At 39.1% G+C, this 23190-nt stretch overlaps 2 protein-coding genes across 4 annotated transcripts; both read right to left on the minus strand.

Annotated features, from left to right (window-relative positions):
* Positions 1-2123: 2123 nt before the first annotated feature.
* tcte1 (t-complex-associated-testis-expressed 1) lies at positions 2124-6383 on the minus strand. Its single transcript, XM_057823459.1, has 5 exons — positions 6239-6383; positions 5592-6157; positions 3172-3621; positions 2466-2810; positions 2124-2343 (listed from the first exon to the last, which is right to left on the minus strand). Exons 1-5 carry the CDS (start codon positions 6381-6383, stop codon positions 2305-2307), a joined length of 1545 nt encoding a protein of 514 aa, XP_057679442.1. The 3' UTR covers positions 2124-2304.
* A 3948-nt stretch (positions 6384-10331) lies between these two features.
* On the minus strand, positions 10332-22273 carry rnf8 (ring finger protein 8, E3 ubiquitin protein ligase). Of its 3 annotated transcripts, none has more exons than XM_057823150.1 (11): positions 22073-22273; positions 21782-21910; positions 17126-17556; positions 15972-16179; positions 14153-14215; positions 13974-14060; positions 13793-13900; positions 13499-13710; positions 13004-13143; positions 12429-12578; positions 10332-10551 (listed from the first exon to the last, which is right to left on the minus strand). In XM_057823150.1, the coding sequence occupies exons 1-10, from the start codon at positions 22196-22198 to the stop codon at positions 12457-12459; spliced, it is 1626 nt and encodes a 541-aa protein (XP_057679133.1). In that variant the 5' UTR covers positions 22199-22273; the 3' UTR covers positions 10332-10551; positions 12429-12456. The 3 variants fall into 3 exon arrangements, with proteins under 3 accessions (XP_057679133.1, XP_057679134.1, XP_057679132.1); XM_057823151.1 differs by having other exon boundaries at positions 10337-10551; positions 12429-12511; positions 13974-14063; XM_057823149.1 differs by having other exon boundaries at positions 10337-10551; positions 13974-14063.
* Positions 22274-23190: the final 917 nt, after the last annotated feature.

Below are 23190 nucleotides of genomic sequence, written 5' to 3' on the forward strand. Positions count from 1 at the left end.
ACCTTTTAAAAACGATATCTCGATTCTTGCCAGGAGCATATCGATAACCTTTGGGGATACAAAGTATCACGATACATCACCATTTCGATATTTATGTCACACCCCTACTATCAATTAATTAGGTTCATATTCGTGAGAAATGTAGCCCTGACCCACGTTCAATAATCTGTTTGGTCTTACTAATAACCCGTTCCCAGCAAAAAGTGTACATGTGGGTTATGCTGTTACATCGTCCCTACCAATGTTTAGACCAAACCTATGCCCCTGCCTGCGGAGTACTCATGTGGTCTTTGACGTTGCCCTGATTTATGATATTCAATCACTCAGGAATATTTGTCAAGATGATCAACAAAGCAAAACATTTTTACGTTCTATACTGTATGTAACACAATGTGGTTAAGTATAGCTATGTAGCTCACATTGAAGCATATGGGATAATTATGAATTTTCAAATAAAATGTTGGAAATTACTAAAGCAACATCATTTGCAAAACTGGCATTTAGGTTCTAAAATATTTTTTTTTCTCGTTTTTTTTTAAATATGCTAATCTTAAATTACTTTTTATTCACTTATATAAGAACAAGCAGATCTAATTCCATGCATGATTTATACAATGTTTTTTAATTCTTCGACATGTTAGATAAACAAACAGTTGGGGAGTGTAAATAAGTAACTAATAGCAATCTAGTTTCCTTGTTTGAAGGATTTGTATTTTGTCATCAGTTTTAAGCCCCATTTGTGCTGGATGAAACATTAGCAACCATTACATTTCTACAATCAGTGAAGGAGACATGTTAATTCTCATATCGATATTTACTCCAACTATGTGCTTGCATTTTTATAAAAAAAAAGATTACATAAGACTTTTTGGTCAATTTTGTGAAGCTGTTGTCTCATCATATTTACAGTTATCCAATTGCAATAAGCTAATGTACCAAAAATTCCAACCAGACCAGAGCAGTTCATGAAAGACTGTAAAGTGATATACGACTGTTGGTAACTGCACTCAGCCCTTTACGATGTAATTACTCAGTTTGATTGGTAATGTCAAGCATTCACTGTAATTTGTCTTTTCTATGTAATACTGTACTCTGTCTGGAAACTGTCAGGCTACTGTGCATGAATTGGAGAGGAGTGTCCAATGTGACAATTGTACAAAAATAAACATCAATTGAAAGAGGCTATAATGGTAGCATTTTTATTAAAAGCCCTGAGAGATCCATGCGTTGAATATCAATTTTATACGTTAATAGAAAATCATGATAAACTGCTGAAAATAATAAAAGGTATTTTATTGTTCACATGCTATATTGAAATCAGTACTACAACAGAGTCAGCTTTAAGTAGTAGTGATAGGGTATTAACTGGATATTCAAGGAAATGCTACTAACTTTTCTTTTGAGATAAATCACCCAATGCGATAGTAAATTACCATTATGGCTTAACTAATCCTTTTTTAAAATAAATTTGAAGAAAATATTTGTGAGTTAAAAACTCTATAGCACTTTTTACACTTGGATTTACTCAGTTGTCATTTATGTAGCACATAACGCAAGCCAATTTTCATGATTGAACGTACATTTAAAATTAAATAGGGCTGTCAAACGATTAAAATTTTTAATTGAGTTGATCACAGCTTAAAAATTAATCGTAATCAATCACAAATTAAAACAATATATAAAAATATGCCATATTTTTCTGTAAATTACCGTAATGTTGGAATGGAAAGATAAGACACAAGACGGATATATACATTCAACATACGGTACATAAGTGCTGTATTAGTTTATTATAACAATAAATCAACAAGATGGCATGAACATTATTAACATTCTCTTAAAGCGATCCATAGATAGAAAGACTTGTAGTTCTTAAAAATGTTAGTACAAGTTATAGAAATTTTATATTAAAACCCCTCTTAATGCTTTCATTTTATTGAAATTTGTAAAAATTTTCAATCAAAAAATAAGCTAATAGCTTGCCATTGTTGATGTCAATAATTACACCATGCTCACTCATGGTGCTGAAAGCCATAAAATCAGTTGGACCCAAGCGCCAGCAGAGGGCGCCAAACACCAAAAAAACAAGTAACAAGCGGACATTACACTCTGCTGTCATTTTAATCTGTTTGAGCGGGGCATGTGCGTTAATTGCGTCAAATATTTAAACGTGATTAATTAAAAAAATTAATTACCGCTCGTTAACGCAATAATTTTGACAGCCCTAAAATAAAAATTAGCTTATCCTCAAATCGTGCATCAAAAATTCAATCAAGTGAAACAAATGACATTCAAATAAAGACATCAAGCACTGGCGGTTGAACTTTTTGCTTCAGATGGGGCCTGTGGATGCAAAAAGAGAAGGCAGGTTTGCTTATTCGGATTCATGGCGTTGTGAAATTGCAACAATAAAGTAGTTTAGGTTTAAGAGAATAGCAGCTTTAGATGGTTGACGTCTACTGTACCTCTCCATCTTCCTGTTGTGCCTCATCAACTGGTGCTTCTTGTACCTCGCCATCTGGTTGCTCATCATTTTGTTCTTCTTGTACTTCGTCATCTTCAGCTTGAACCTCGTCGTCGCTTTCTTGTTCCTCTTCGTCTGAGCTGTCATGAATGTCAACCACTTGGTTGATAATGATTTTACTCTCGGTGTTGCCAACCACCTGGTTGGTGACGGAGGTTTTCTTATTGGTGCAAACCACCTGGTTGATGATGGAGGCGCTCTCCTCATCCACATCGGTCAGGTTTACGTCACATTCTGTTAAAATGCTGTTTTGAACTATGGCCTCCGCCAGAGCTTTTCCTCCATCCTGCTCATAAACAATCAGAACATATTAAGTATGATTAGAGAAAAATGTCACTCATTCTTAAGTGTTTATTTGCCTGATACACATATCTGTCCCCGTGCGTTTCGTCACTCAAATTGAGGTGAAAATCCAGGGATTATAGTGTGTACTCCAGACTTATTTGGTATTTCATAAAATATTTTTAAGCGTTCTTTTGTTTGATTTTTAAAAATTTGGTTTCAGGACAAGTACATTGATTCAGAAACCTTGTGTCACCCTTTAGTATTTTGTATGTGGATTATTAAGAAAAAAAATAATAAAAAAAATAAGGCTGGGATGTAAAATGCCATCCAATTCTGTAATTATTCAGATGTACTATACTCACCACACCCAGTTTGTTGCAGGAAAGGTTGATGGTCTTCAGTGTTTGGTTCTTAGCCAGCACTTCTGACAGCGTGATGGCAGTGGGCTCAGTCACGAGGTTGGCTCCGAGGTGAAGATGAAGAAGTGTACCGTTTTTCATTAAGGCCTTTCCAATAGCCTGCCCACCCTCGTCACCCACACGGTTGATTCTTAGGTTAAGAAGCAGAAGGGTGCAGTTGCCTGGTAAGGCGTCAGCAATGGCGTTGGCTCCCACGTCTCGAACAATGTTGTCGCTCAAGTTAAGGATCTCCAGTTTGGTGCTATTGAGCATTTTAGCAACAGCCTTGGCCCCTTTGTCGCCAATCACGTTATGGGAAAGGTTGAGTTCTCTCAGGCAGGGATGCGCCACGAGGTGTTTAGAGAGTAACTTGCATTTTGCATCATCAATATGACTTTCATAGAGTCGTACTACCTGCAGAATTATTAAACAGATAAATATATCTGTTAATTTGGGTGTATAAAGCAGTGTTTTATTGAGCCAACACACATTTCTTAGGAAAGATTTCACAAAATTTATTCATACTGAAAAGATGATTTCATCTAATTTGACTGGCATATTCAATCAGTGTGAAATTTGAACACAAAGCTGATATTGTATTGAATGAATGGCATCAAAGGAACGCAAAAGTGAATCATAATTTCTGTTATCAAATGGTGGACTAATTAATCATTCAAGCTATTTAGATATAGATGAACAATCATTTTTTTAAAGCTCTGACTCTCATGTGACATTGGTGAAGCAAGCGTTATAGAAAATTGATGGATGAAAGCTCTGAAATAATTTCTACTGTCATGTGAAAAAATTAGGAACCCCATTAAATATTCAGTTCTTTATTAAAAAATGTTTACATGTCAATGTCTGATCTTGTTTTTCTTAATCTCTGGAAAAGAAAGTTATTTAATCGCACGTAAACAACAAAAAAAATAAAAATTGTTTGACTCATTAAACCAAATATATTAACAAAAATGCATATTCTAACTGAGGAAAAAGTTAGAACACCCTACCACGTAATACCTAGCGTTACCCCCTTTGGCTGAAATAACTTCAGTGAGATGCTTTTTCTAGCCATCTATCAGTCTTTGACATCGGTCTGAAGAAAGTTTGCCCCACTGCTCAACGCAGAATACTTTCAGCTGTGTGATGTTCCACGGGTTTCTTGCATGTACAGCCCGTTTCAAGTCAACCCATAGCATCTCAATGGGATTAAGATCTGGGCTTTGACTCGGCCATTCCAGGACTCTCTTACTTTTCAGCCAGTCCTTGGTGGATTCACTGGTATGTTTTGAGTCATTGTCATGTTGCAGGGTCAAGTTTCGCTTCAGCTTTAATTTTTTCACAGATATTCTCACATGTTTCTCAAGCACCATCTGATACACGATAGAATTCATGGTGGATTCTATGATGGTGAGCTGGGCAGGTCCTGCTGAAGCAAAGCAACCCCAAACCATGACACTTCCACCTCTATGCTTCACACTTGGTATGGGGTTCTTTTCCTGGAATGCTGTATTGGGTTTATGCCAAACATGTTCTCTGTTCAGGTGTCAAAATAATTTAATTTTAGATTATTTGTCCAAAGAACATTATTCCAGAAATCCTAGTCTTTGTCTACATTCACTCTGGCAAACCTCAGTCTGGCCTTCATTTTCTTCTGGGAGAAGAAAGGTTTCCTCCTTGCACACCTCCCATGAAGGTTAAACTTGTGAAGTCTCTTTCTGATTGTAGGGGCATGCCCTTTCACATCAACAGTAGCAAGAGCCTGCTGTAGGTCCCGTGATGGCATTTTAGGGTTTTTGGAGACTTCTTTTAGCATCTTGCGGTCTGCTCTCGGGGTGAACTTGCTTGGACTGCCAGACCTGGGCATTTTGGCAGTTGTTCTGAATGTCCTCCACTTGTAGACTATTTTCCGGAATGGAATGGCTGATTTTATATTCTTTTGAGATCTTCTGAAATTCCTTACCAGACTCATAAGCATCTACAATCTTCTTTCTGAAGGCCTCAGACAGCTCATTTGATCTCACCCTGCTGTTTTGTCTCACTTCAACAGTCAGTATTCTGCGTTTGGGAGTGGGGCAAACTTTCAAAGACTGATAGACGGCTACAAAAAGCATCTCACTGAAGTTAAGGTGGTAAAAGGGGGGTAACACTAGCTATTAGGTAGGGTGTCCTAACTTTTTCCTCAGTTAGAATATGAATTTTTGTTCATATATGTGGTTTCATGAGTAAAACAATGTTATTTTTTGTTGTTTACCTGCAATTAAATCAGTTTCTTTTCCAAAGATAAAAAAAACAAGATCAGCCATTGATATGTGAACATTTCTTAATGAAGAACTGAATATTTAATGGGGTATCCTTATTTTTTTACATGACTGTATGTACAGTACCTTCAAGGTCTTGCATGCTTGAAGAGCCATCGAGAGAGTCTCGGAGTCACGTTGAGCCATCTCAAACATCTTCCACTCAAAGTTCATCCCGCATTGTCTTACCCAGTAGCTCAAGTGTAACTCCTCCAGCCACGGCAGGTTGGCCAGGAGAGTGCGGAAGTCAAAGTGCTCCATGTGAACTGTATCTGAGTCAGTTTCACTTTGCCAGTCTACGTTGTCTCCAAGTCCCACCATGCCCTCCTTAACGGGAGGCAGCATTTGGGAGATGTTAAGCCTCCTCACGTAAGCCTTGCACAGGGGGATCTCCTCAGTGACTACCCTAATGGCGGTTGTCTCCGGGATAAACTGCTCAATAATATTTTCCAGGTGCCTCTCAAAGAACATACGCTTCCAGCTGTGGCCATAGTGAGACACGTCACAAATGTCCCACCGTTGCTCACAGCATCGCCGCCAGTAGACACCATCATCGATCAAGTTGGCAGTCACAGAAAGGGGCAGCAAGGGTGACAGTTTCTCCTGCAAAAAGTCTCTCTGATTGAGTGCAAGCTCCTCATAGATGGGGGTTTCTGCCACAGATTGAGCTTAAGGTCAGTGGCTAAAAAAATCAAGAAATATGGTATTTAGAATGATAGTAAAAAGAATGATACCTTCAAAGTTGCTCACAATACATTCTAGGCAGAGGGTTGATAGAAAAGGCACAAGACTCAAGGACCAAGTCGGATTTTCAGCAATGATTCTCCTCAATCTCCTGCTGTCCACAGTCAGCATTGGGCCTGCAGTGAGCCGCGACATAACTGCAGACAGATTCCGGAAGACTGGATTAAAAAAAAAAAAAAAAAAAAAAAAGATAATGAACTTCATGGAAAGATCATAACAACTGCTTTTATTTTGGATTACTCAGAAGCACATCTCTTGCTGGATTTGTGATATTTTATGCATATATTGAGGAATAATTCAACTTTGTAGTCATTAGCACCCTTATCTGTCTTGGGAAACCTATCAAGTATAAAAATAGATCAAATCCAAACCTCATTCCTTTGTTTTTAATGTAGAAGTACCATAATTTTTGTCCTATGAACCGCTACTTTCCCCCCCCTCTTGAATCCTGTGGCTTATTTGTTTATTTATTTCGGTTAATAGGTAAGACTTTATTTGACAGCGGCGTCATAAGACTGTCATATTTATTACATGACACGGTCATGGGCGTTAATGAATGCTTATGACATGTCATTAAGTGTCATCCAGCAAATTTTGTCGCTAATATATTCAGTTCCAGTTTTTTCACACATCGTATCATGGTACACACAAGAACATGGTCATATACAGAGCCCTCCATAATTATTGGATTTATAATAATTATGTGTTTTTTAGCTTCTAATATTTTTTTTTTCTAAATAATATGGGACCTTAAAAAAAGAGAAAAATCCAACCTTCAATACAAGTGCATTTATTCAGTGGGGAAAAAATCCCACATAAAGAAATAATTATTTAACATCAAATAATGTGAGTCACAATTATTAGCACCCCTGGTGTTAATACTTTGTATAACCCACTTTTGCCAACAAAACAGCACCTAATCTTCTCCTACAATGTTTCACAAGATGTGAAAAGACAGAAAGAGGGATCTTCAGGCATTCCTCTTTGCAGAATCTCTCTAAATCATCCAGAGACCTGGGTCCTCGCCTCTGTACTCTCCGCTTCAGCTCACCCCACAGATTTTCAATGGGGTTGACGTCTGGGGACTGAGATGGCCATGGGAGGAGCTTGATTTCGTGTCTGGTGAACCATTTCTGTGTAGATTTGGCCATATGTTTAGGGTCATTGTCTTGCTGAAAGACCAGTGACGACCCATCTTCAGTTTTCGAGCAGAGGGCAACAGATTTTGATTTAAAATGTCCTGGTATTTCAAAGCATTCTTGATGCCATGCACCCTAACAAGGTTCCCAGGGCCTTTGGAAGCGAAACAGCCCCACAGCATCACTGACCCACTCTAAGTGGGTCTGGCGTGCCACGAAAGATGCGCCTTAGAGTGTTTGTTGCCAAAAAGCTCAATCTTGGTCTCATCTGACCAAAGCACACGGTCCCAGTTGAAGCCCCAATACCGCTTGGCGGACTCCATACGTTTGCGTTTATGATTGAGAGTGAGGAAAAGTTTTCTCCGTGCATGCCTCCCAAACAGCTTGTTGGCGTGTAGACAGCACCTCATACCCACTGTGAAGTATGGGGGTGGGTGCCATTATAGTCAGGTGCACCTTATGAGCCGAAATTTATGGGTATATACAGTGCCTATCAAAAGTATTCGGCCCCCTTGAACCTTGCAACCTTTCGCCACATTTCAGGCTTCAAACAAAGATATAAAATTTCAATTTTTTGTCAAGAATCAACAAGAAGTGGGACACAATCGTGAAGTGGAACAAAATTTATTGGATAATTTAAACTTTTTTAACAAATAAAAAACTGAAAAGTGGGGCGTGCAATATTATTCGGCCCCCTTGCGTTAATACTTTGTAGCGCCACCTTTTGCTCCAATTACAGCTGCAAGTCGCTTGGGGTATGTTTCTATCAGTTTTGCACATCGAGAGACTGACATTCTTGCCCATTCTTCCTTGCAAAACAGCTCGAGCTCAGTGAGGTTGGATGGAGAGTGTTTGTGAACAGCAGTCTTCAGCTCTTTCCACAGATTCTCGATTGGATTCAGGTCTGGATTTCGACTTGGCCATTCTAACACCTGGATACGTTTATTTTTGAACCATTCCATTGTAGATTTAGCTTTATGTTTTGGATCATTGTCCTGTTGGAAGATAAATCTCCGTCCCAGTCTAAGGTCTTGTGCTGATACCAACAGGTTTTCTTCCAGAATGTTCCTGTATTTGGCTGCATCCATCTTCCCGTCAATTTTAACCATTTTCCCTGTCCCTGCTGAAGAAAAGCAGGCCCAAACCATGATGCTGCCACCACCATGTTTGACAGTGGGGATGGTGTGTTCAGGGTGATGAGCTGTGTTGCTTTTACGCCAAACATATCGTTTCGCATTGTGGCCAAAAAGTTCAATTTTGGTTTCATCTGACCAGAGCACCTTCTTCCACATGTTTGGTGTGTCTCCCAGGTGGCTTGTGGCAAACTTTAAACGACTTTTTATGGATATCTTTGAGAAATGGCTTTCTTCTTGCCACTCTTCCATAAAGGCCAGATTTGTGCAGTGTCCTATGGACAGACTCTCCCACCTCAGCTGTAGATCTCTGCAGTTCATCCAGAGTGATCATGGGCCTCTTGGCTGCATCTCTGATCAGTTTTCTCCTTGTTTGAGAAGAAAGTTTGGAAGGACGGCCGGGTCTTGGTAGATTTGCAGTGGTCTGATGCTCCTTCCATTTCAATATGATGGCTTGCACAGTGCTCCTTGAGATGTTTAAAGCTTGGGAAATCTTTTTGTATCCAAATCCGGCTTTAAACTTCTCCACAACAGTATCTCGGACCTGCCTGGTGTGTTCCTTGGTTTTCATAATGCTCTCTGCACTTTAAACAGAACCCTGAGACTATCACAGAGCAGGTGCATTTATACGGAGACTTGATTACACACAGGTAGATTCTATTTATCATCATCAGTCATTTAGGACAACATTGGATCATTCAGAGATCCTCACTGAACTTCTGGAGTGAGTTTGCTGCACTGAAAGTAAAGGGGCCGAATAATATTGCACGCCCCACTTTTCAGTTTTTTGTTAAAAAAGTTTAAATTATCCAATAAATGTTGTTCCACTTCACGATTGTGTCCCACTTGTTGTTGATTCTTGACAAAAAAAATTAAATTTCATATCTTTATGTTTGAAGCCTGAAATGTGGCGAAAGGTTGCAAGATTCAAGGGGGCTGAATACTTTTGCAAGGCACTGTAATTACTTTCCATCCTACCAGTTAGTATGGAGCTTAACCCTACTGAAAGCCTCTTAACGCTTCACTTTATTTTAAATTTAATTTTTTATAATTAATGGTTTATCCTGCAGGTGAGCTGATGCCATCTTTTCATTTAGTTGCTTACGAGTTCTCCTCTTGATGGGTATCTGGGCAGAAATCAACTCAGAATGTGCATCAGGTACACCAAAAAGATATTCATCAATAAAATAATTACCACCTACCACTAGAAATGTAACACTTTTGATGTCTTGCATTCACACACTCAGCAACTGTTTTTAGGTTCAAGCCTCGTAGATCAGACGCCAGACAAATAAGTTTGATCTGTGCATGATTAGTCTCCACTCTTTCCCAGAGATACCCAAAGCAGAGATACTATCATTGTTTGACATTACTGTAAAAAGCCTTATTTTGAATAACTTAAGCTACATAAGCTTTATGATGAGAATAATGGACTTTTTTGGGACTAAAATACAGCATTTAATACCAACATCAACCAATAGTGAGTAAATTCGTTTTTTTAAAACCAATTTTAAGGGGCAAAACTCATTTTGGTATAATTTATCACTCTAGGATAATATTGTCGGTCACTGTGCAGTCCTACCTGTGATTCCGGAAGGCTGTTTCCATAGTTACAGGACGCTCTTCAGCAAATAAACTGACGAAACGCTGCCACCCGCAGGATAGTAGTGAAAATGCAGTAGTTGAGCAGCAGTAAACGCAAACCAATGAAGCAATTAATTGGCAGTAACAAACGAGACAGTGAATAAAACAACAAAACTCACACACAGTATTATTATTTAACAATATTACAAGACAATTTCAGTGCGGCATATGAACAGGAAATTTTATTTCTTTAGTTAGAAAACATCCATTTTGGCAACTAAATTGACACAGATTTAAGGAGATGTGCTTTTAGAAATGTCCCAGGGACATCCTGGCAAGAGTAAACAATTCCAGTAAACTGATTTGTTGGTGTCCACACAGCTGGGGCTGCGGTTATGGACACTGGCCATACTGTATATAGCTGCTCTCGTGCTGATAGCCCCAGATCTGCAAAGCACAAAAAGTTAAAGGAATATTAAGACAAACAAAAAAATGCATTTACCATTTACAGGTAAACTTAGTTTGACCTTGTCTAAACTTTTTAATACACATGTCAAAATGGCCATTGTTTAAGTAGTTTTTGCACAACCTTTCTTAACAAGGAGGAAATTTAAAACAGATGTTTCACCTCATTATGCCGTTCACATTTTGACATCATGAGAAAAAGACGATACTTGCAGTATTTAATCAACAATACCCTGCCACAGCCAGATTTCAAACGGGGTATTTACAGCGGGAATTGATCAGTGACAGTTTTAAAAAAGAAAATACTTATTTGATTTTTCAAGTCTGTTTGTATTTAACTTTGACGCCGAACCGGTGTTTTGCAATAGCGTACCACACGAATGCTATTTTTAGACCGCAAGGCTGTGTGACGTCACCATCGTAAACCGGAGAGGGGTCAACATAGAAGCGCGCTCGCATACAACCCATGCTAGTACTGGTTGTTTTCTGCCGGTAATCTTTCAACAAAGAACATGCAGATTAAACACTGCTGCTATGAATTTATAGAAACGACTCTAGACATAACGACATATGAAGGATGTTTTCTTCATGTTTCCCGATGCCAAAAACTTAAAAGGAAAAAATGTGAACAATAGATCAACTTGTGCGGACGTCCAAAAGACCAGTTTAATGCCTGCGTGGTGAAGCCATTCACCTTCATATGTAGTAAACATTTTGTTGGGGGCCATGGTCCTACAGATGACAATGCTGATCCACAGCTTGCCCTGAAGAGGTAAGCCATTTTTATATTTTTACTTATTTTTTTAGCGTGGGGTTTTTAACTGAACATTTGTACGTTCTTCCACATCTTCACCAGTGAATTTGGCACCAGGGACATAATTTTCGGACATAATTGGTAGGTTTAGCTCAGTAAACGTCTCGTTTGTACACTTGATACATGCATCTAGCATGAGGGACAAACGGAAGTTTGACCCCCCTAGCAACAGTTGCTAACGTCATGAATATTAATGAGCAAAGGTGACGTGTTATGTGCAGTACGTGATTCCTACACGGCGAAATGTCCTACATAATGCCCAGTGCGCTTGCGCACGCAAGTGCACGCATGCGCAGATCAGTTAAAAGAGGTGAGTACTTACTATTTTTGTGTTTATTTAGTCTTTTATTACCTTTTCATTGCCTCAAAATACTTTTTGCATGTTTCCCTCTCATACATTTAAGAATTGTGTTTTCTTGTGGTAGAGTGTTGATCTGTCGACCCCATTAGTCACGTAACATATTTAAACCACCCTTATTTGATCTTACTACATTTCAGTATTATCTTAAGGCATTTTTAGTACGTTCTGCCTTTTTGCATCCAAACAAAACAAGCTGAAAGCGCACGGTAATACTTTGTGTGTCAAATTCGCCTCTTGTAGACGTTTCGCCAGTGTAGGACATCTTGGCAGAACACCGGTCTGCTGTCTGTTCCAAGAACAAGAAGCTAGCAGGGTGAGGCAGCATTCAGTTACTATGTTCCTAACCTCTGGAACAAGTTATATGAAGCTCTGTAGTGTGCTCCAACTGTTAGCTCCTTTAAATCAGAGCTAAAAACAACACTGTTTACCACAGCGTATTCATAATTTGGACAATTATGAATTCAAATCTCAAGTTATATGACTATTTCCTATTTCTTTTTTAACTGTTTGATGACTTGTTTTTGGATTGTATTTGATTTAAAGGACTTTTGAAATACCTTGAATTGTGCTATAGAAATAAATTTGCTTTGCCTTGCCTTCACACAAAATGTTTGTGAAACTAAACGGCATGATAATAAAAAAAAAAAAAAATAATCTTTCAAAGCTTCACTAAGAAATACTTACCAAAACAGAAATGGCCTATGAATCGGCCTTAGAGGCGCACTGGGTCAGCGTCTTCAGATGTGCTGCTGCTGTTGCTGCTGTAGCTGTAATTTAAATCATAGTGGTAACTGTCGCTATCACTACTGCTTTCACTTTGGATCATGAACGCATCTGCAAAACAGAAATACCCTCTGAAATCTTTCATGTCATTAACACTCCTCTGAAATGTACAAAACAATGAGACAAATTCCTTAGTTTTGCTATTGACAGAAAACATACTAGTAGATGCAAAAGATAAATACAAGAGTTAAACAATGTTTTTTTAAATATTTATTTACATTTGGAATTCATAAACAAATGAATACCTCCGTATTATATGGAAGAGTAATGCGACAAGTTCAGTTTTAGAAATTTTATATATGTGTATATCGTGACAGACTATAAATTGTTATTTTAGAGTAACTACCTTGGTCACTAAAATATTGTTAGTCGTGTGTGTGGTTGCTAAGGATCAGTATAAAAACACTGGTGTCTTAACTTGTGAAAATGTCATTCCCAAAAGAATATGATTATCATTTAACAACCTTCAAACATACCGTCACTGGTAGGGAATCTGCTGCGAGCTGTTCTAGAGGTTGAGCGCGTTCTGTCGGGGATCTCCACTCCGCCCTCACTACTGTCATCACTGTCGCTCTCCTCATCTTGTTTCACTATTACATGTGCAGCGGCCGGCAAACTTAGAGGGGGAAAAAAGTTGCTCATGAAATGTGCAAAAATGTTTGCGACCTTTAGCGTATTAATATGTTGACCTTCTGATGTACTGGCATTTTATCTTTTATTATGCTTTATATATATATCGATATATGAATTTGCTGCAAATTAACCGAGTAGTCAAAGATATATAAACTATGTATGAAGAGTAATGAGAGCGACAAACAAATGTAATTTGGAATATATTTAATCATTAGCATTATTATCAATATATTACAACAAGTATTGCCTTTCAAAATTAAAGAACAATGCAAACACATTCTCTTCAGCAGAGCAAAAAAAATTCAAACCATTCTAGATTGTGCATCAATTTAACCTACTGCTCTCCTTTCCTGTCTGAAACAAGCTTCTGACGTCTGGCCTTCATATCCAAACTGAGGTTCTCCACCATGCTGTCGATACAATTGTCCAGTGCCAAACAACGTGTCTGGGAGTTGATGGCCTGTCGGCAAATGGGGCACTCCTCTTTCTTTTTGCGCCACTGATTGATGCAATAGCAGCAGAAGCTGTGAGCGCAATTCAGGATGACAGCCTAAAGATATCAATCAGAAAAGTTGCCATATTTGTTTGTTGACACACACAGTCAAATGTGAGCCGGTTGTGCTGACTTGCACCTCAATAAACAGCTCAGAGCAGATGATACATTGAAGTTCATTTTCAAGGACCTCGGTTACTTGTGTGACAACTTCCTCCTTCTGGGCCCTTGCTTTTTCTTTTTCCTCCTAGAAACAGAAATAGTATGAGGCTTGAAAAAAGCAGCGAGCTAAAACAACTACAGCTGTACAATTTGCCCACCTTAGTCACTTCAAGCTCTATGTTTTTGGCCAAGAGAATCTCTTCGAACTTCCGCCGGGAGAGCGAAAGCTCATCAATTATTTTCTTCTGCTAAAGGGTGTTGAGAGCAAATTGAGAATTGAAAAGAAATCCACCGTGTCATGTAGCATTCCATCTCATGTCATATATTTAGTGATTACCTCCTTCAAGGCATCCTCTAACTGTTTTTCCATGAGCTCCTTTTGCTGCTGTGTTTTCTCAGCCTTAAAAGCCATATAGAAACAAAAAACAAAAAAATAAACATGAATCATTATTGGATGTTGTTCCCCCTGAAACCATCCTTTTTAGCAGTCAGTGCAGTGGAAGAATATTGCACCCACAAATTTCCACACATTTTCTCTTCTTTTTGTAAATAATGCAATATTTCTGTACTACTACTAGGGGTGTAACGGTACACAAGAATCTCGGTTCGGTACGTACCTCGGTTTTGAGGTCACGGTTCGGTTCATTTTCGGTACAGTAAGAAAACAAAATGCAAAATATAAATGTGCTAGTTGTTTATTACACACTTTTGTGCTTTCAACAATACGAACATTAGCCTATACAAAGCTAGAATTCTGCTCAAAAAGTAGCGGGTATTTAAAGATAATAATCCAATAACAATTTGCCTTTCAGATCCTGCGTATTGGTCAGCTTTCTTTCTAAAAGAAAGAAGAAAAAAGTCCTGTGCTAAAGAGAAAAGCAATCCCAATGACAAAGATTTTAACATATATTTTACAAATGAAATGCCTCAATGAATCATTTTTTTTTCTTATGAATGGTTTTCAAAAGCTTTATTGGTGGATTTTTCTCAAGTTAAAGCGCCACACAGAAATTACTAAATTATGTAAGCAGAATCTGTGTATTATTCTTATTATTTAATTACAGGTGTTTTAGCTCATTTTAATTTATTTTATTTAAATGGGCTATTATTTATTATGTGTTTATATTTTAAGAATGTGATGTAGTATTCATTTATATTGTATATTTCATGTTGTATAACTTTAGTTCCTATGTGAATATTAGTTCCTACTTGTTTTGTTGTGGTAGGAGGGTTTTGTATTGAACACGGGCCCGTGTTGGTTATTATTACAGCAGAGAAAACAGCAGTAAATCAACAAAGACAAGTCAACTGTGCCCCGATCTACCACTCAAGAGATCTTATGGACTCAAAAAGTGGGTTACGATTGCATATTAGTTTGAAAATCGACCGGATCCACCGTATTTTTATTCGAGTGACTTCCGGTCTGCCCGATCCTAGCTAGTAGTATTGACGCAGGAGGGCCGCGTCTCGCGTCAAATAATAAACTTTGCCGTTCTTTTCGCGTGCGTCGCATTGAGCCGCTTCTGGGAATCGTCTAACACGCGGCCACACTGCGACTGGTGTGCATTGGCTGACTTTAACGCCCGTGTTTTACTGCGTTCTCGCGGCGGCCACGTTGTCGCGTCGTTGGCGTTTCTGGGTTATATACTGTCCTACCGTGTTGGTCCTCATTATAGTAGAGAAGACAGAGTAAATATAATCTACATAAAGAAACTGTAACCCGATCGACCCCTAGCCTAGAAAAGTAAGGGTTACATTACGTCAGAAATTCGTTCGGTACGCCTCCATTCCGAACCGAGCACCCAGTACCGAAACGGTTCAAGACAAATACATGTACCGTTACACCCTTAATTACTACTATGGACTTTTACTATTCGTGCTTTACATAGCATCTCAATTTCGGTTCACATTTGTGCAATGACAATAAAGGCATTCAATCGTCCATTGATAAATTTTCATACGTAATGGGAGAGCCCGATCTACCAAATATGGCAATGCTTTGAATTTGGCTGCTTAGGTGGATGCCTTTTCTCTTAAGAGTGTTCCTCTACTTTCTAATGCTGGACTGGCAATGGCTGATTGTTATTCATTTTTGCTTCAGATGAAACAAAATTTAGGTCACAATGTAACAAGGTTTTGACTCTTTTTCTTATCACCTCTTGTTGCATCCTAGTTTCAGTAAAGGATCTCTCAAATGTCTGCATTTGTTGCATCTTGGCTCGAAGGGTCTTCAGCTGCTTCTCTAGCACCTTAATCTGCTCTTCCCTGAATGGGTTGACCGACTGGGATTTACCCTCCAGCGAAGCGACCTGCATGCTTGTGTTGTCCACTTGCTCCCTGAGCATCAATATGTTCTGACTGTACCTGCAAGAAAAGACGTGCTAAGTTCACTTGTGGTCTTACAGTTACTAGAGCAGAGTTAAACGAATGAGATTTAACAAAAAGGAGCCAATTTGTGTATATTTGCTGTAAAAGCAAGAATGTGACAAAACTTCAAACCAGTCCAAAAGCCAATTAAAAATGTTTTCGGGGAATTGTGTGAAATGACCATACAACTGTATAAGTAATCATCATCATATACTGTAATTATATGATAAACCCTAGCATTCTTGTCTTTTCAAAAGTGAACTGATAAAACAGGGCAACACAGTGTTATTTTAGGTTTGACAGGCAATTATAAATAAAATTTGGTTGTGGAATCCAAAACTGATCTGTTTTTGTCTATCACATCTAGGTTTTTTTGCACCATAAGACCCTGCATTCTTAAAAAATATGAAAGACACTGCACTTAACATACAGTATATTGCTGCATTATAAAAATGATCAAATATTGACATACAATGCAGAATTGAAAGAAACAGGAATGACTGTAAGGTTTATTTACCACTAAATGTTTTTCAAAGCATGCGCATTTTCTAGTAAGTATCTAAGATATGGAAATAAACTTGACGTGGTCAGTTTTGGATTCAGCAACCAAAAATTTGTCAAAAACAGCTATAACAGCTAACTATAAGAGCTTAGACAACATTTTTTTGCGTGTAAAGTAGGTCGTACAACATTTAGTTTGAGATGAACTGCCTTAATGTTTTTTTTGTCATTATTGTTGGCATCCACTGAACATAGGGCATGACATGCGTGATTTCCAACAGGACACATACAATGACTCAACCATGAGTTGAAGCCAGCAGGATTGAATATTTTTTGTCATATTACTGATTTTGTAGCATCTCCATTTTGCAGTTTGAAGTGCTTACTGCAACTACTCAACACTGAGTGTTGTTCAGGTGACAAATGAGAGAAAGAGACATACATCTGCAAGTTGTCCATGTCCCCGAAGCCCCCACAGCTCTGGTTTGTTCCTTCCAAATGTGGATTGGGAGGTGTCTCCTGCAGCTGAGAATGCCTTTGGTGCTTGGCTGGAGGCATAGGACATGGGTGTGCCAATGACTTGTCCGTATTTGAGCAGCGGAACAATTTGGCCTCTGAGGTGGATGGCTTCACTTCTTCAGCAGTGAACTTCCTCTTGGTTTTATTTGCTACGGGCACCACATTGGCGGCTCCCTCCTGTCTTTTTGCCAGTTTGTGTATAATTTCTCTGAGTGGTCGCTGCACAAGCATGTAGTCATACTCCACTTTGGATCCCATGACCGGAACACCGAGGTGTATTGAGTCACCAAGTTTAAGCAGGTGGGCTTCGTGAGCAGGTATGCGGATTCCATTTACCCAAACACCATTGAGACTCTGACAGTGATCAAAAAGAAAAAAAGATTATTCACTTCAACATGACTAGTAAAAATGTATCTTGTAACATCTACAGTGTAACCTTGATCTCTACACACTCCGCCTTTGAAAAGATGAGCTTGACATTCACCCAACAATATACACTGCTGGCCAAAAGTATTGGCACGCCTGCATTTCTGTTAGATAATGCTCAATTTCTCCCAGAAAATTATTGCAATTACAAATGCTTTGGTAGTAATATACAGTGTAACAAGTATTTGATACACTGCCAATGGGTTTTCCCATTGGCAGTGTATCAAATACTTGTTCTCCCCACTGTATTCATTTATTTTGCTTGCAATGAAAAAAACACAAAAGAGAGGGAAAAAAAAAAAATCATTATCATTTTACACAAAACTTCAAACACGGGCCGGACAAAAGTATTGGCACCCTCAGCCTAATACTTGGTAGCACAACCTTTTGACAAAATAACTGCGAACAACCGCTTCCGGTATCCATCAATGAGTTTCTTACAATGCTCTGCTGGAATTTTAGACCATTCTTCTTTGGCAAACTGCTCCAGGTCTCTGAGAATTGAAGGGTGCCTTCTCCAAACTGCCATTTTCAGATCTCTCCACAGGTGTTCTATGGGATTCAGGTCTGGACTCATTGCCGGCCACTTTAGAAGTCTCCAGTGCTTTCTCTCAAACCATTTTCTAGTGCTTTTTGAAGTGTGTTTTGGGTCATTGTCCTGCTGGAAGACCCATGACCTCTGAGTGAGACCCAGCTTTCTTACACTGGGCCCTACATTATGCTGCAAAATTTGTTGGTATTCTTCAGACTTCATAATGCCATGCACACGGTCAAGCAGTCCAGTGCCAGAGGCAAAAGCAACCCCAAACCATCAGGGAACCTCTTCCATGTCTGACTGTGGAGACCATGTTCTTTTCTTTGAAGGCCTTGTTTTTTCCCCCTGTAAACTCTATATTGATGCTTTTTCCCAAAAAGCTCTACTTTTGTCTCATCTGACCAGAGAACATTCTTCCAAAATATTTTTGGCTTTTTCAGGTACGTTTAGCCCGTTGAAACAGAGCAGGAGCAGATGTGATGCTAAAAGGTAATCTGCAATATCTGAAAAGTCCCTTGTTCGTGTTAATTGTCAGCCACTCCCGGATTCTTTGTCCACGTGCATCTGCAGATAAGCTTGGTTGAGGTCAATTTTGCTGAATTTTTTTACCCCCGCTCAGACCTGCAAACAAATCATCGATTAATAGAAGCGGGTACTGCTCCGCACAAAGCACCGGATTCAAAGTCACTTTAAAATCCCCACATGTGCGAATTCCGCCATTTTTTTTCAGAACCGGCACAATTGGTGTCGCCCATTCACTGGTGGTGACTGGTTCCAGAACACCACTTTTGACCAACGCATCCAGGTCAGCCTCGACTTTGTCACGAAGTGCATACGGCACTGTCCTAGCCTTCATAAACACAGGTTTGCTTCCTGGTTTGATGTGCAATTTCACTGTAATGTGCTGCTGTCATGCTGCCCAATTCCTCACGAAAAACCTATTCATTCTTTTCCAGGATGACTTGTAGTTGTGAAGAACAGTCTGACAGCCGCCGAACTTCTTGCCAATTTACACGAAGTGTATTAATCCACAGTCGTCCCATGATGGAAGCAAAATTCCCTTTTGTGACATACTATTGAAGTTTGGCAGTTTGCTCATGGAATTGCACAGTAATGTCAGTCATTCCTTTCATGTGCACTTTGTGTCCAGTGTACGCTTTGAACACAGTGTCTGACGGTCTAAAAGGAAGGTGTCTCAAATACTGTTTATAGACTTGGTAAGACACAAGCGATGCCTATGATCCAGTGTCTATTTGCATTTTGACTGGGTGACCCTCATACTTGGTGTCACACTCCAAGTTTCTGTCCACGCTCATTACATGCACGGTGTGCACATCACTGTCATCTTCGGAAGTAGAGGCACTCTCTACTGCTTTGATGTATTTCTTTGTTTTCTTCTTGTCATCCATTTCCTTTGCTTTTTCAGTGCTTGTTTTATTCTGACAGGCACGCACAACATGACCCCTTTTTCCACAATTACGACAGTTCATTTCTTTGCACCAGTAGGTGGAGGTGCCCCGTTTTACCGCACCTAAAACAGGGACCAGCAACATTGCTTTGGGTACTTGACACTTGGTGTATTCTGCTCATCATGTTCAGTTGTTGAGCCTCCTTTAAAGACATTTCCATAGCCACACTTACATCAAAGGCTTTCTTTAATGTCAATCCACTTTCTGAGAGTAACATCTTTTGTGTAGCTTCATTTCTCAGTCCACATACCAATCTGACTCTTAATGTGTCTTCTAAAACATCACCAAACTCACAATGTTCAGTCAGCTTCCGCAGCGCTGCTATAAACATAGTGACAGATTCCCCCTCCTCCAGTGAAATTGGAATCTCTCTGCAATTACAAGAGGCTTGGGTGAAAAATGCGCAATAAGAGTATCCACGATCTCCCTGAACGTTCTGCTGCCAGGTTTATCAGGTTGAAGCAAGTTTCTCAGTAAATTGAAAGTCTTTGGCCCAATAACGCTCAAAAACGTGGGCACCACTCTCTCTTGCCGTTAGCTTCCACGAAATAGCCAAACCGCCCCGTGTACGAGCTCCACTGTTCCACAAGGTCATCAAAAAAGACCAACAGAGCCAATAACACCTGCCATAGCACCTAGTTATACAGCACCTTCACGCTCCTTTTGAAATCTCCGCTCGTCCTCCTCCCCACGAAGTCACAACGCAGAAGCGGAGGTCAGCACCGTCTATCCACTGGAGTACTGCGACCCGCAGCCAACTTAAAAAACGTCTGAGCTGACGTAGGTCCAGACCTCCTCGTCGCCACTTTTTGTTATGTACTTCATTAATCTAAGTACATGTCAGGCCGAGACTTGATTGGAACAATACTTCTTAATTCAGCGTGCTTCTCAGCATTTTTGCCCCAACACATCACAGAGATTCCTTTTATACTGTAATACCACACCCACATGAAGTGCATGCACACTATGGCAACAGCAGCGTGATATAAATATGTTACACCGTCCACATCTAAGGAAGTTAGCTACAGTGCCATAGGCTTTACACTTTTTGATGAAACTGCGCACGGTGGACACAGGAACATTCAGGTCTTTAGAGACGGACTTGTAGCTTTGTGATTGCCCAGGCTTCCTCACAATTTTGCTTCTCAAGTCCTCAGACAGTTCTTTGGTCTTCTTTCATTTCTCCATGCTCAATGTGGTACACACAAGGACACAGGACAGAGGTTGAGTCAACTTTAATCCATTTTAACTGGCTGCACATGTGATTTAGCTATTGCCACCACCTGTTATGTGCCACAGGTAAGTAACAGGTGCTGTTAATTACACAAATTAGAGAAGCATCACATGATTTTCCAAAGGGTGCCAATACTTTTGTCCAGCCCATTTTTAGAGTTTTGTGTAAAATGATTATGATTTAATTTTTTTCCCCATTCTCTTTTGTGTTTTTTTCATTGCAAGCAAAATAAATGAAGGTATTACTATCAAAGCATTTGTAATTGCAATCATTTTCTGGGAGAAATTGAGCATTATCTGACAGAATTGCAGGGGTGCCAATACTTTTGGCCAGCAGTTTATGATGTGGGTATTAGGATTTCTACACTGCAATAGGGTCAATCAGCCTCTACCAAAAAATTACCATTTTCACCTGAGAAATCAATTTGCTCAAGAAATGTTATATGTAATGCTTCAGCTATCAGGTAAATAAGATGAAAACATGCCAAAGAAATGGAAACTTCCTCCAAAGAGTATTCTTGAATAAACTGCCAAGGCATTAATTGAATTCGTAAAAAAATGTATTATGAAAAAAAAAAAGTCGCACTGGATTATAAATCACATTTTCTGATATTTTTGCAAAACGAGGATCTACTATAAAGTATTTTCTTCTGTTGGGTAAACCAAATTTAGCCACCTGGCAACTGTTTTGTAAATAATTACAGTATTGCACACTTTCCATAACTCCTATAAACTTTTTTTTCCACTTCTCAAATATTACTAATGCTCTATATTATAACTGGAATTGCAAACCCCATACAAAAAGTGGTCACCCAAACTTTTACCTACTACTGTATCACCCTTAATGAGTTGAAATTATGCGTTTTATTCCACGAAAGAGAGTTTTAAATGACAGTCAAGTCCCACAAACGTGTACCTTCTTGTCTGTGACTGTCCACTGTCCATCTTCTCTTTGTGAAAAAGTGCAATGAAGCCTGGAAATCATTAACGGGCAACTTGCAGACAAGAGCTGATATGTCACGTCAAAACCACGGCCAATCGTAACCTAAACACAACAATGTTGCCAGTCAGTATCACGGTTCTCATTGGGTTTTGGGTTTAATTATGATTTTTTGTGTGTGAGTAGAATAGGCGGGATGCCTCAGATATTGAACGACAACAGGTTATTTTATTTAGCTAGCAAACGATGCTAGCAATGTGTATGTACCTCTGTGTTTTCTAACAAGCGAAGCCAGTCTGAATTCATCCCAACTCTCATCAAACATACAACTTCTAAGTCCATATTTCCATCCTTATCCACCGCGAGAGAGTCCGTTATCGTGACTTTATCCATTTTTTATCTCATCTACGAGTGGCCATCCCGTAGCTGACGTAGTGAGTACTATGTTTGTGGTACAGCTGCGTAGAGTTAGGATATTTACAATGCTGGAAACAGGTGGGAATATTTTCAAGATAAAAGCATATCTAACGGATGTGCTTGAAATTACTGTAGTACAACGTTTGGGTTACGCACAAGCGGCACAACACAATGAAAGTGTAGTTTTCCTCCCAATGTATGTATTCTAGTGGTTATTTTAAGTCGCTGGCCTTAATAGATGAACATGGATATAATATCTGAATTATAGTACTTTGCAAGGTCGTGGCAAACAGTGAAAATTAAGACAGGGCCTTCAACATATAAAAATTAAATAAAATACACAATAATGGCAACAAGACAGCTGAACATGTCATGTTGGAAGTTTAGAATTATGATAAGAATATGCTTCCTTTCAGCATAGTAAACTTTTAGTTGCTGATGTGAACATGACCAGAGATATGACTAGATGACAGAGAAGAGGAAATGTGTTGATGTACATGGCGGAAAACACTCAGGTGACTTGAAGTTCCACTCTGAAACCCCTAATTTGGCCAACTTTCAAAATTGTCCGATATGCATGTGTGATACATCATTAGAAATCTTAAAATCTTAATTTTCTGAGGGAGGAAAAATTTTGAACAGGAGGGCATTTAAAAAAAAAAAAAATTAAAAATTTAAACAGCGAAACCCTATCTGGAGGTGAGAGCATGAAAGAACAGAAGTAAGGACGCCATGACTTTAACGAGATATTATCACGTACTTACCTTGTTTCAAGCCAAAAATTCTGTGTAACATGTATCACTGAGTGTCAAGACACAGCTGTGAATGGCCACAGCTGGATTTTTGGCGGGATTTTATGTGTGAAAAATTGCATGGATCTTAGAAGATCTTAGAAGTTTTTTTTGTCTATCAGCAGCCTCTGTAAGTCATGTAAAAAGATGCCAATGTTGCGGAGGTGGGGGAAACAC

This window comes from Corythoichthys intestinalis, chromosome 19 (genome assembly GCF_030265065.1).
Source record: "Corythoichthys intestinalis isolate RoL2023-P3 chromosome 19, ASM3026506v1, whole genome shotgun sequence".
NCBI classification, from domain to species: domain Eukaryota; kingdom Metazoa; phylum Chordata; class Actinopteri; order Syngnathiformes; family Syngnathidae; genus Corythoichthys; species Corythoichthys intestinalis.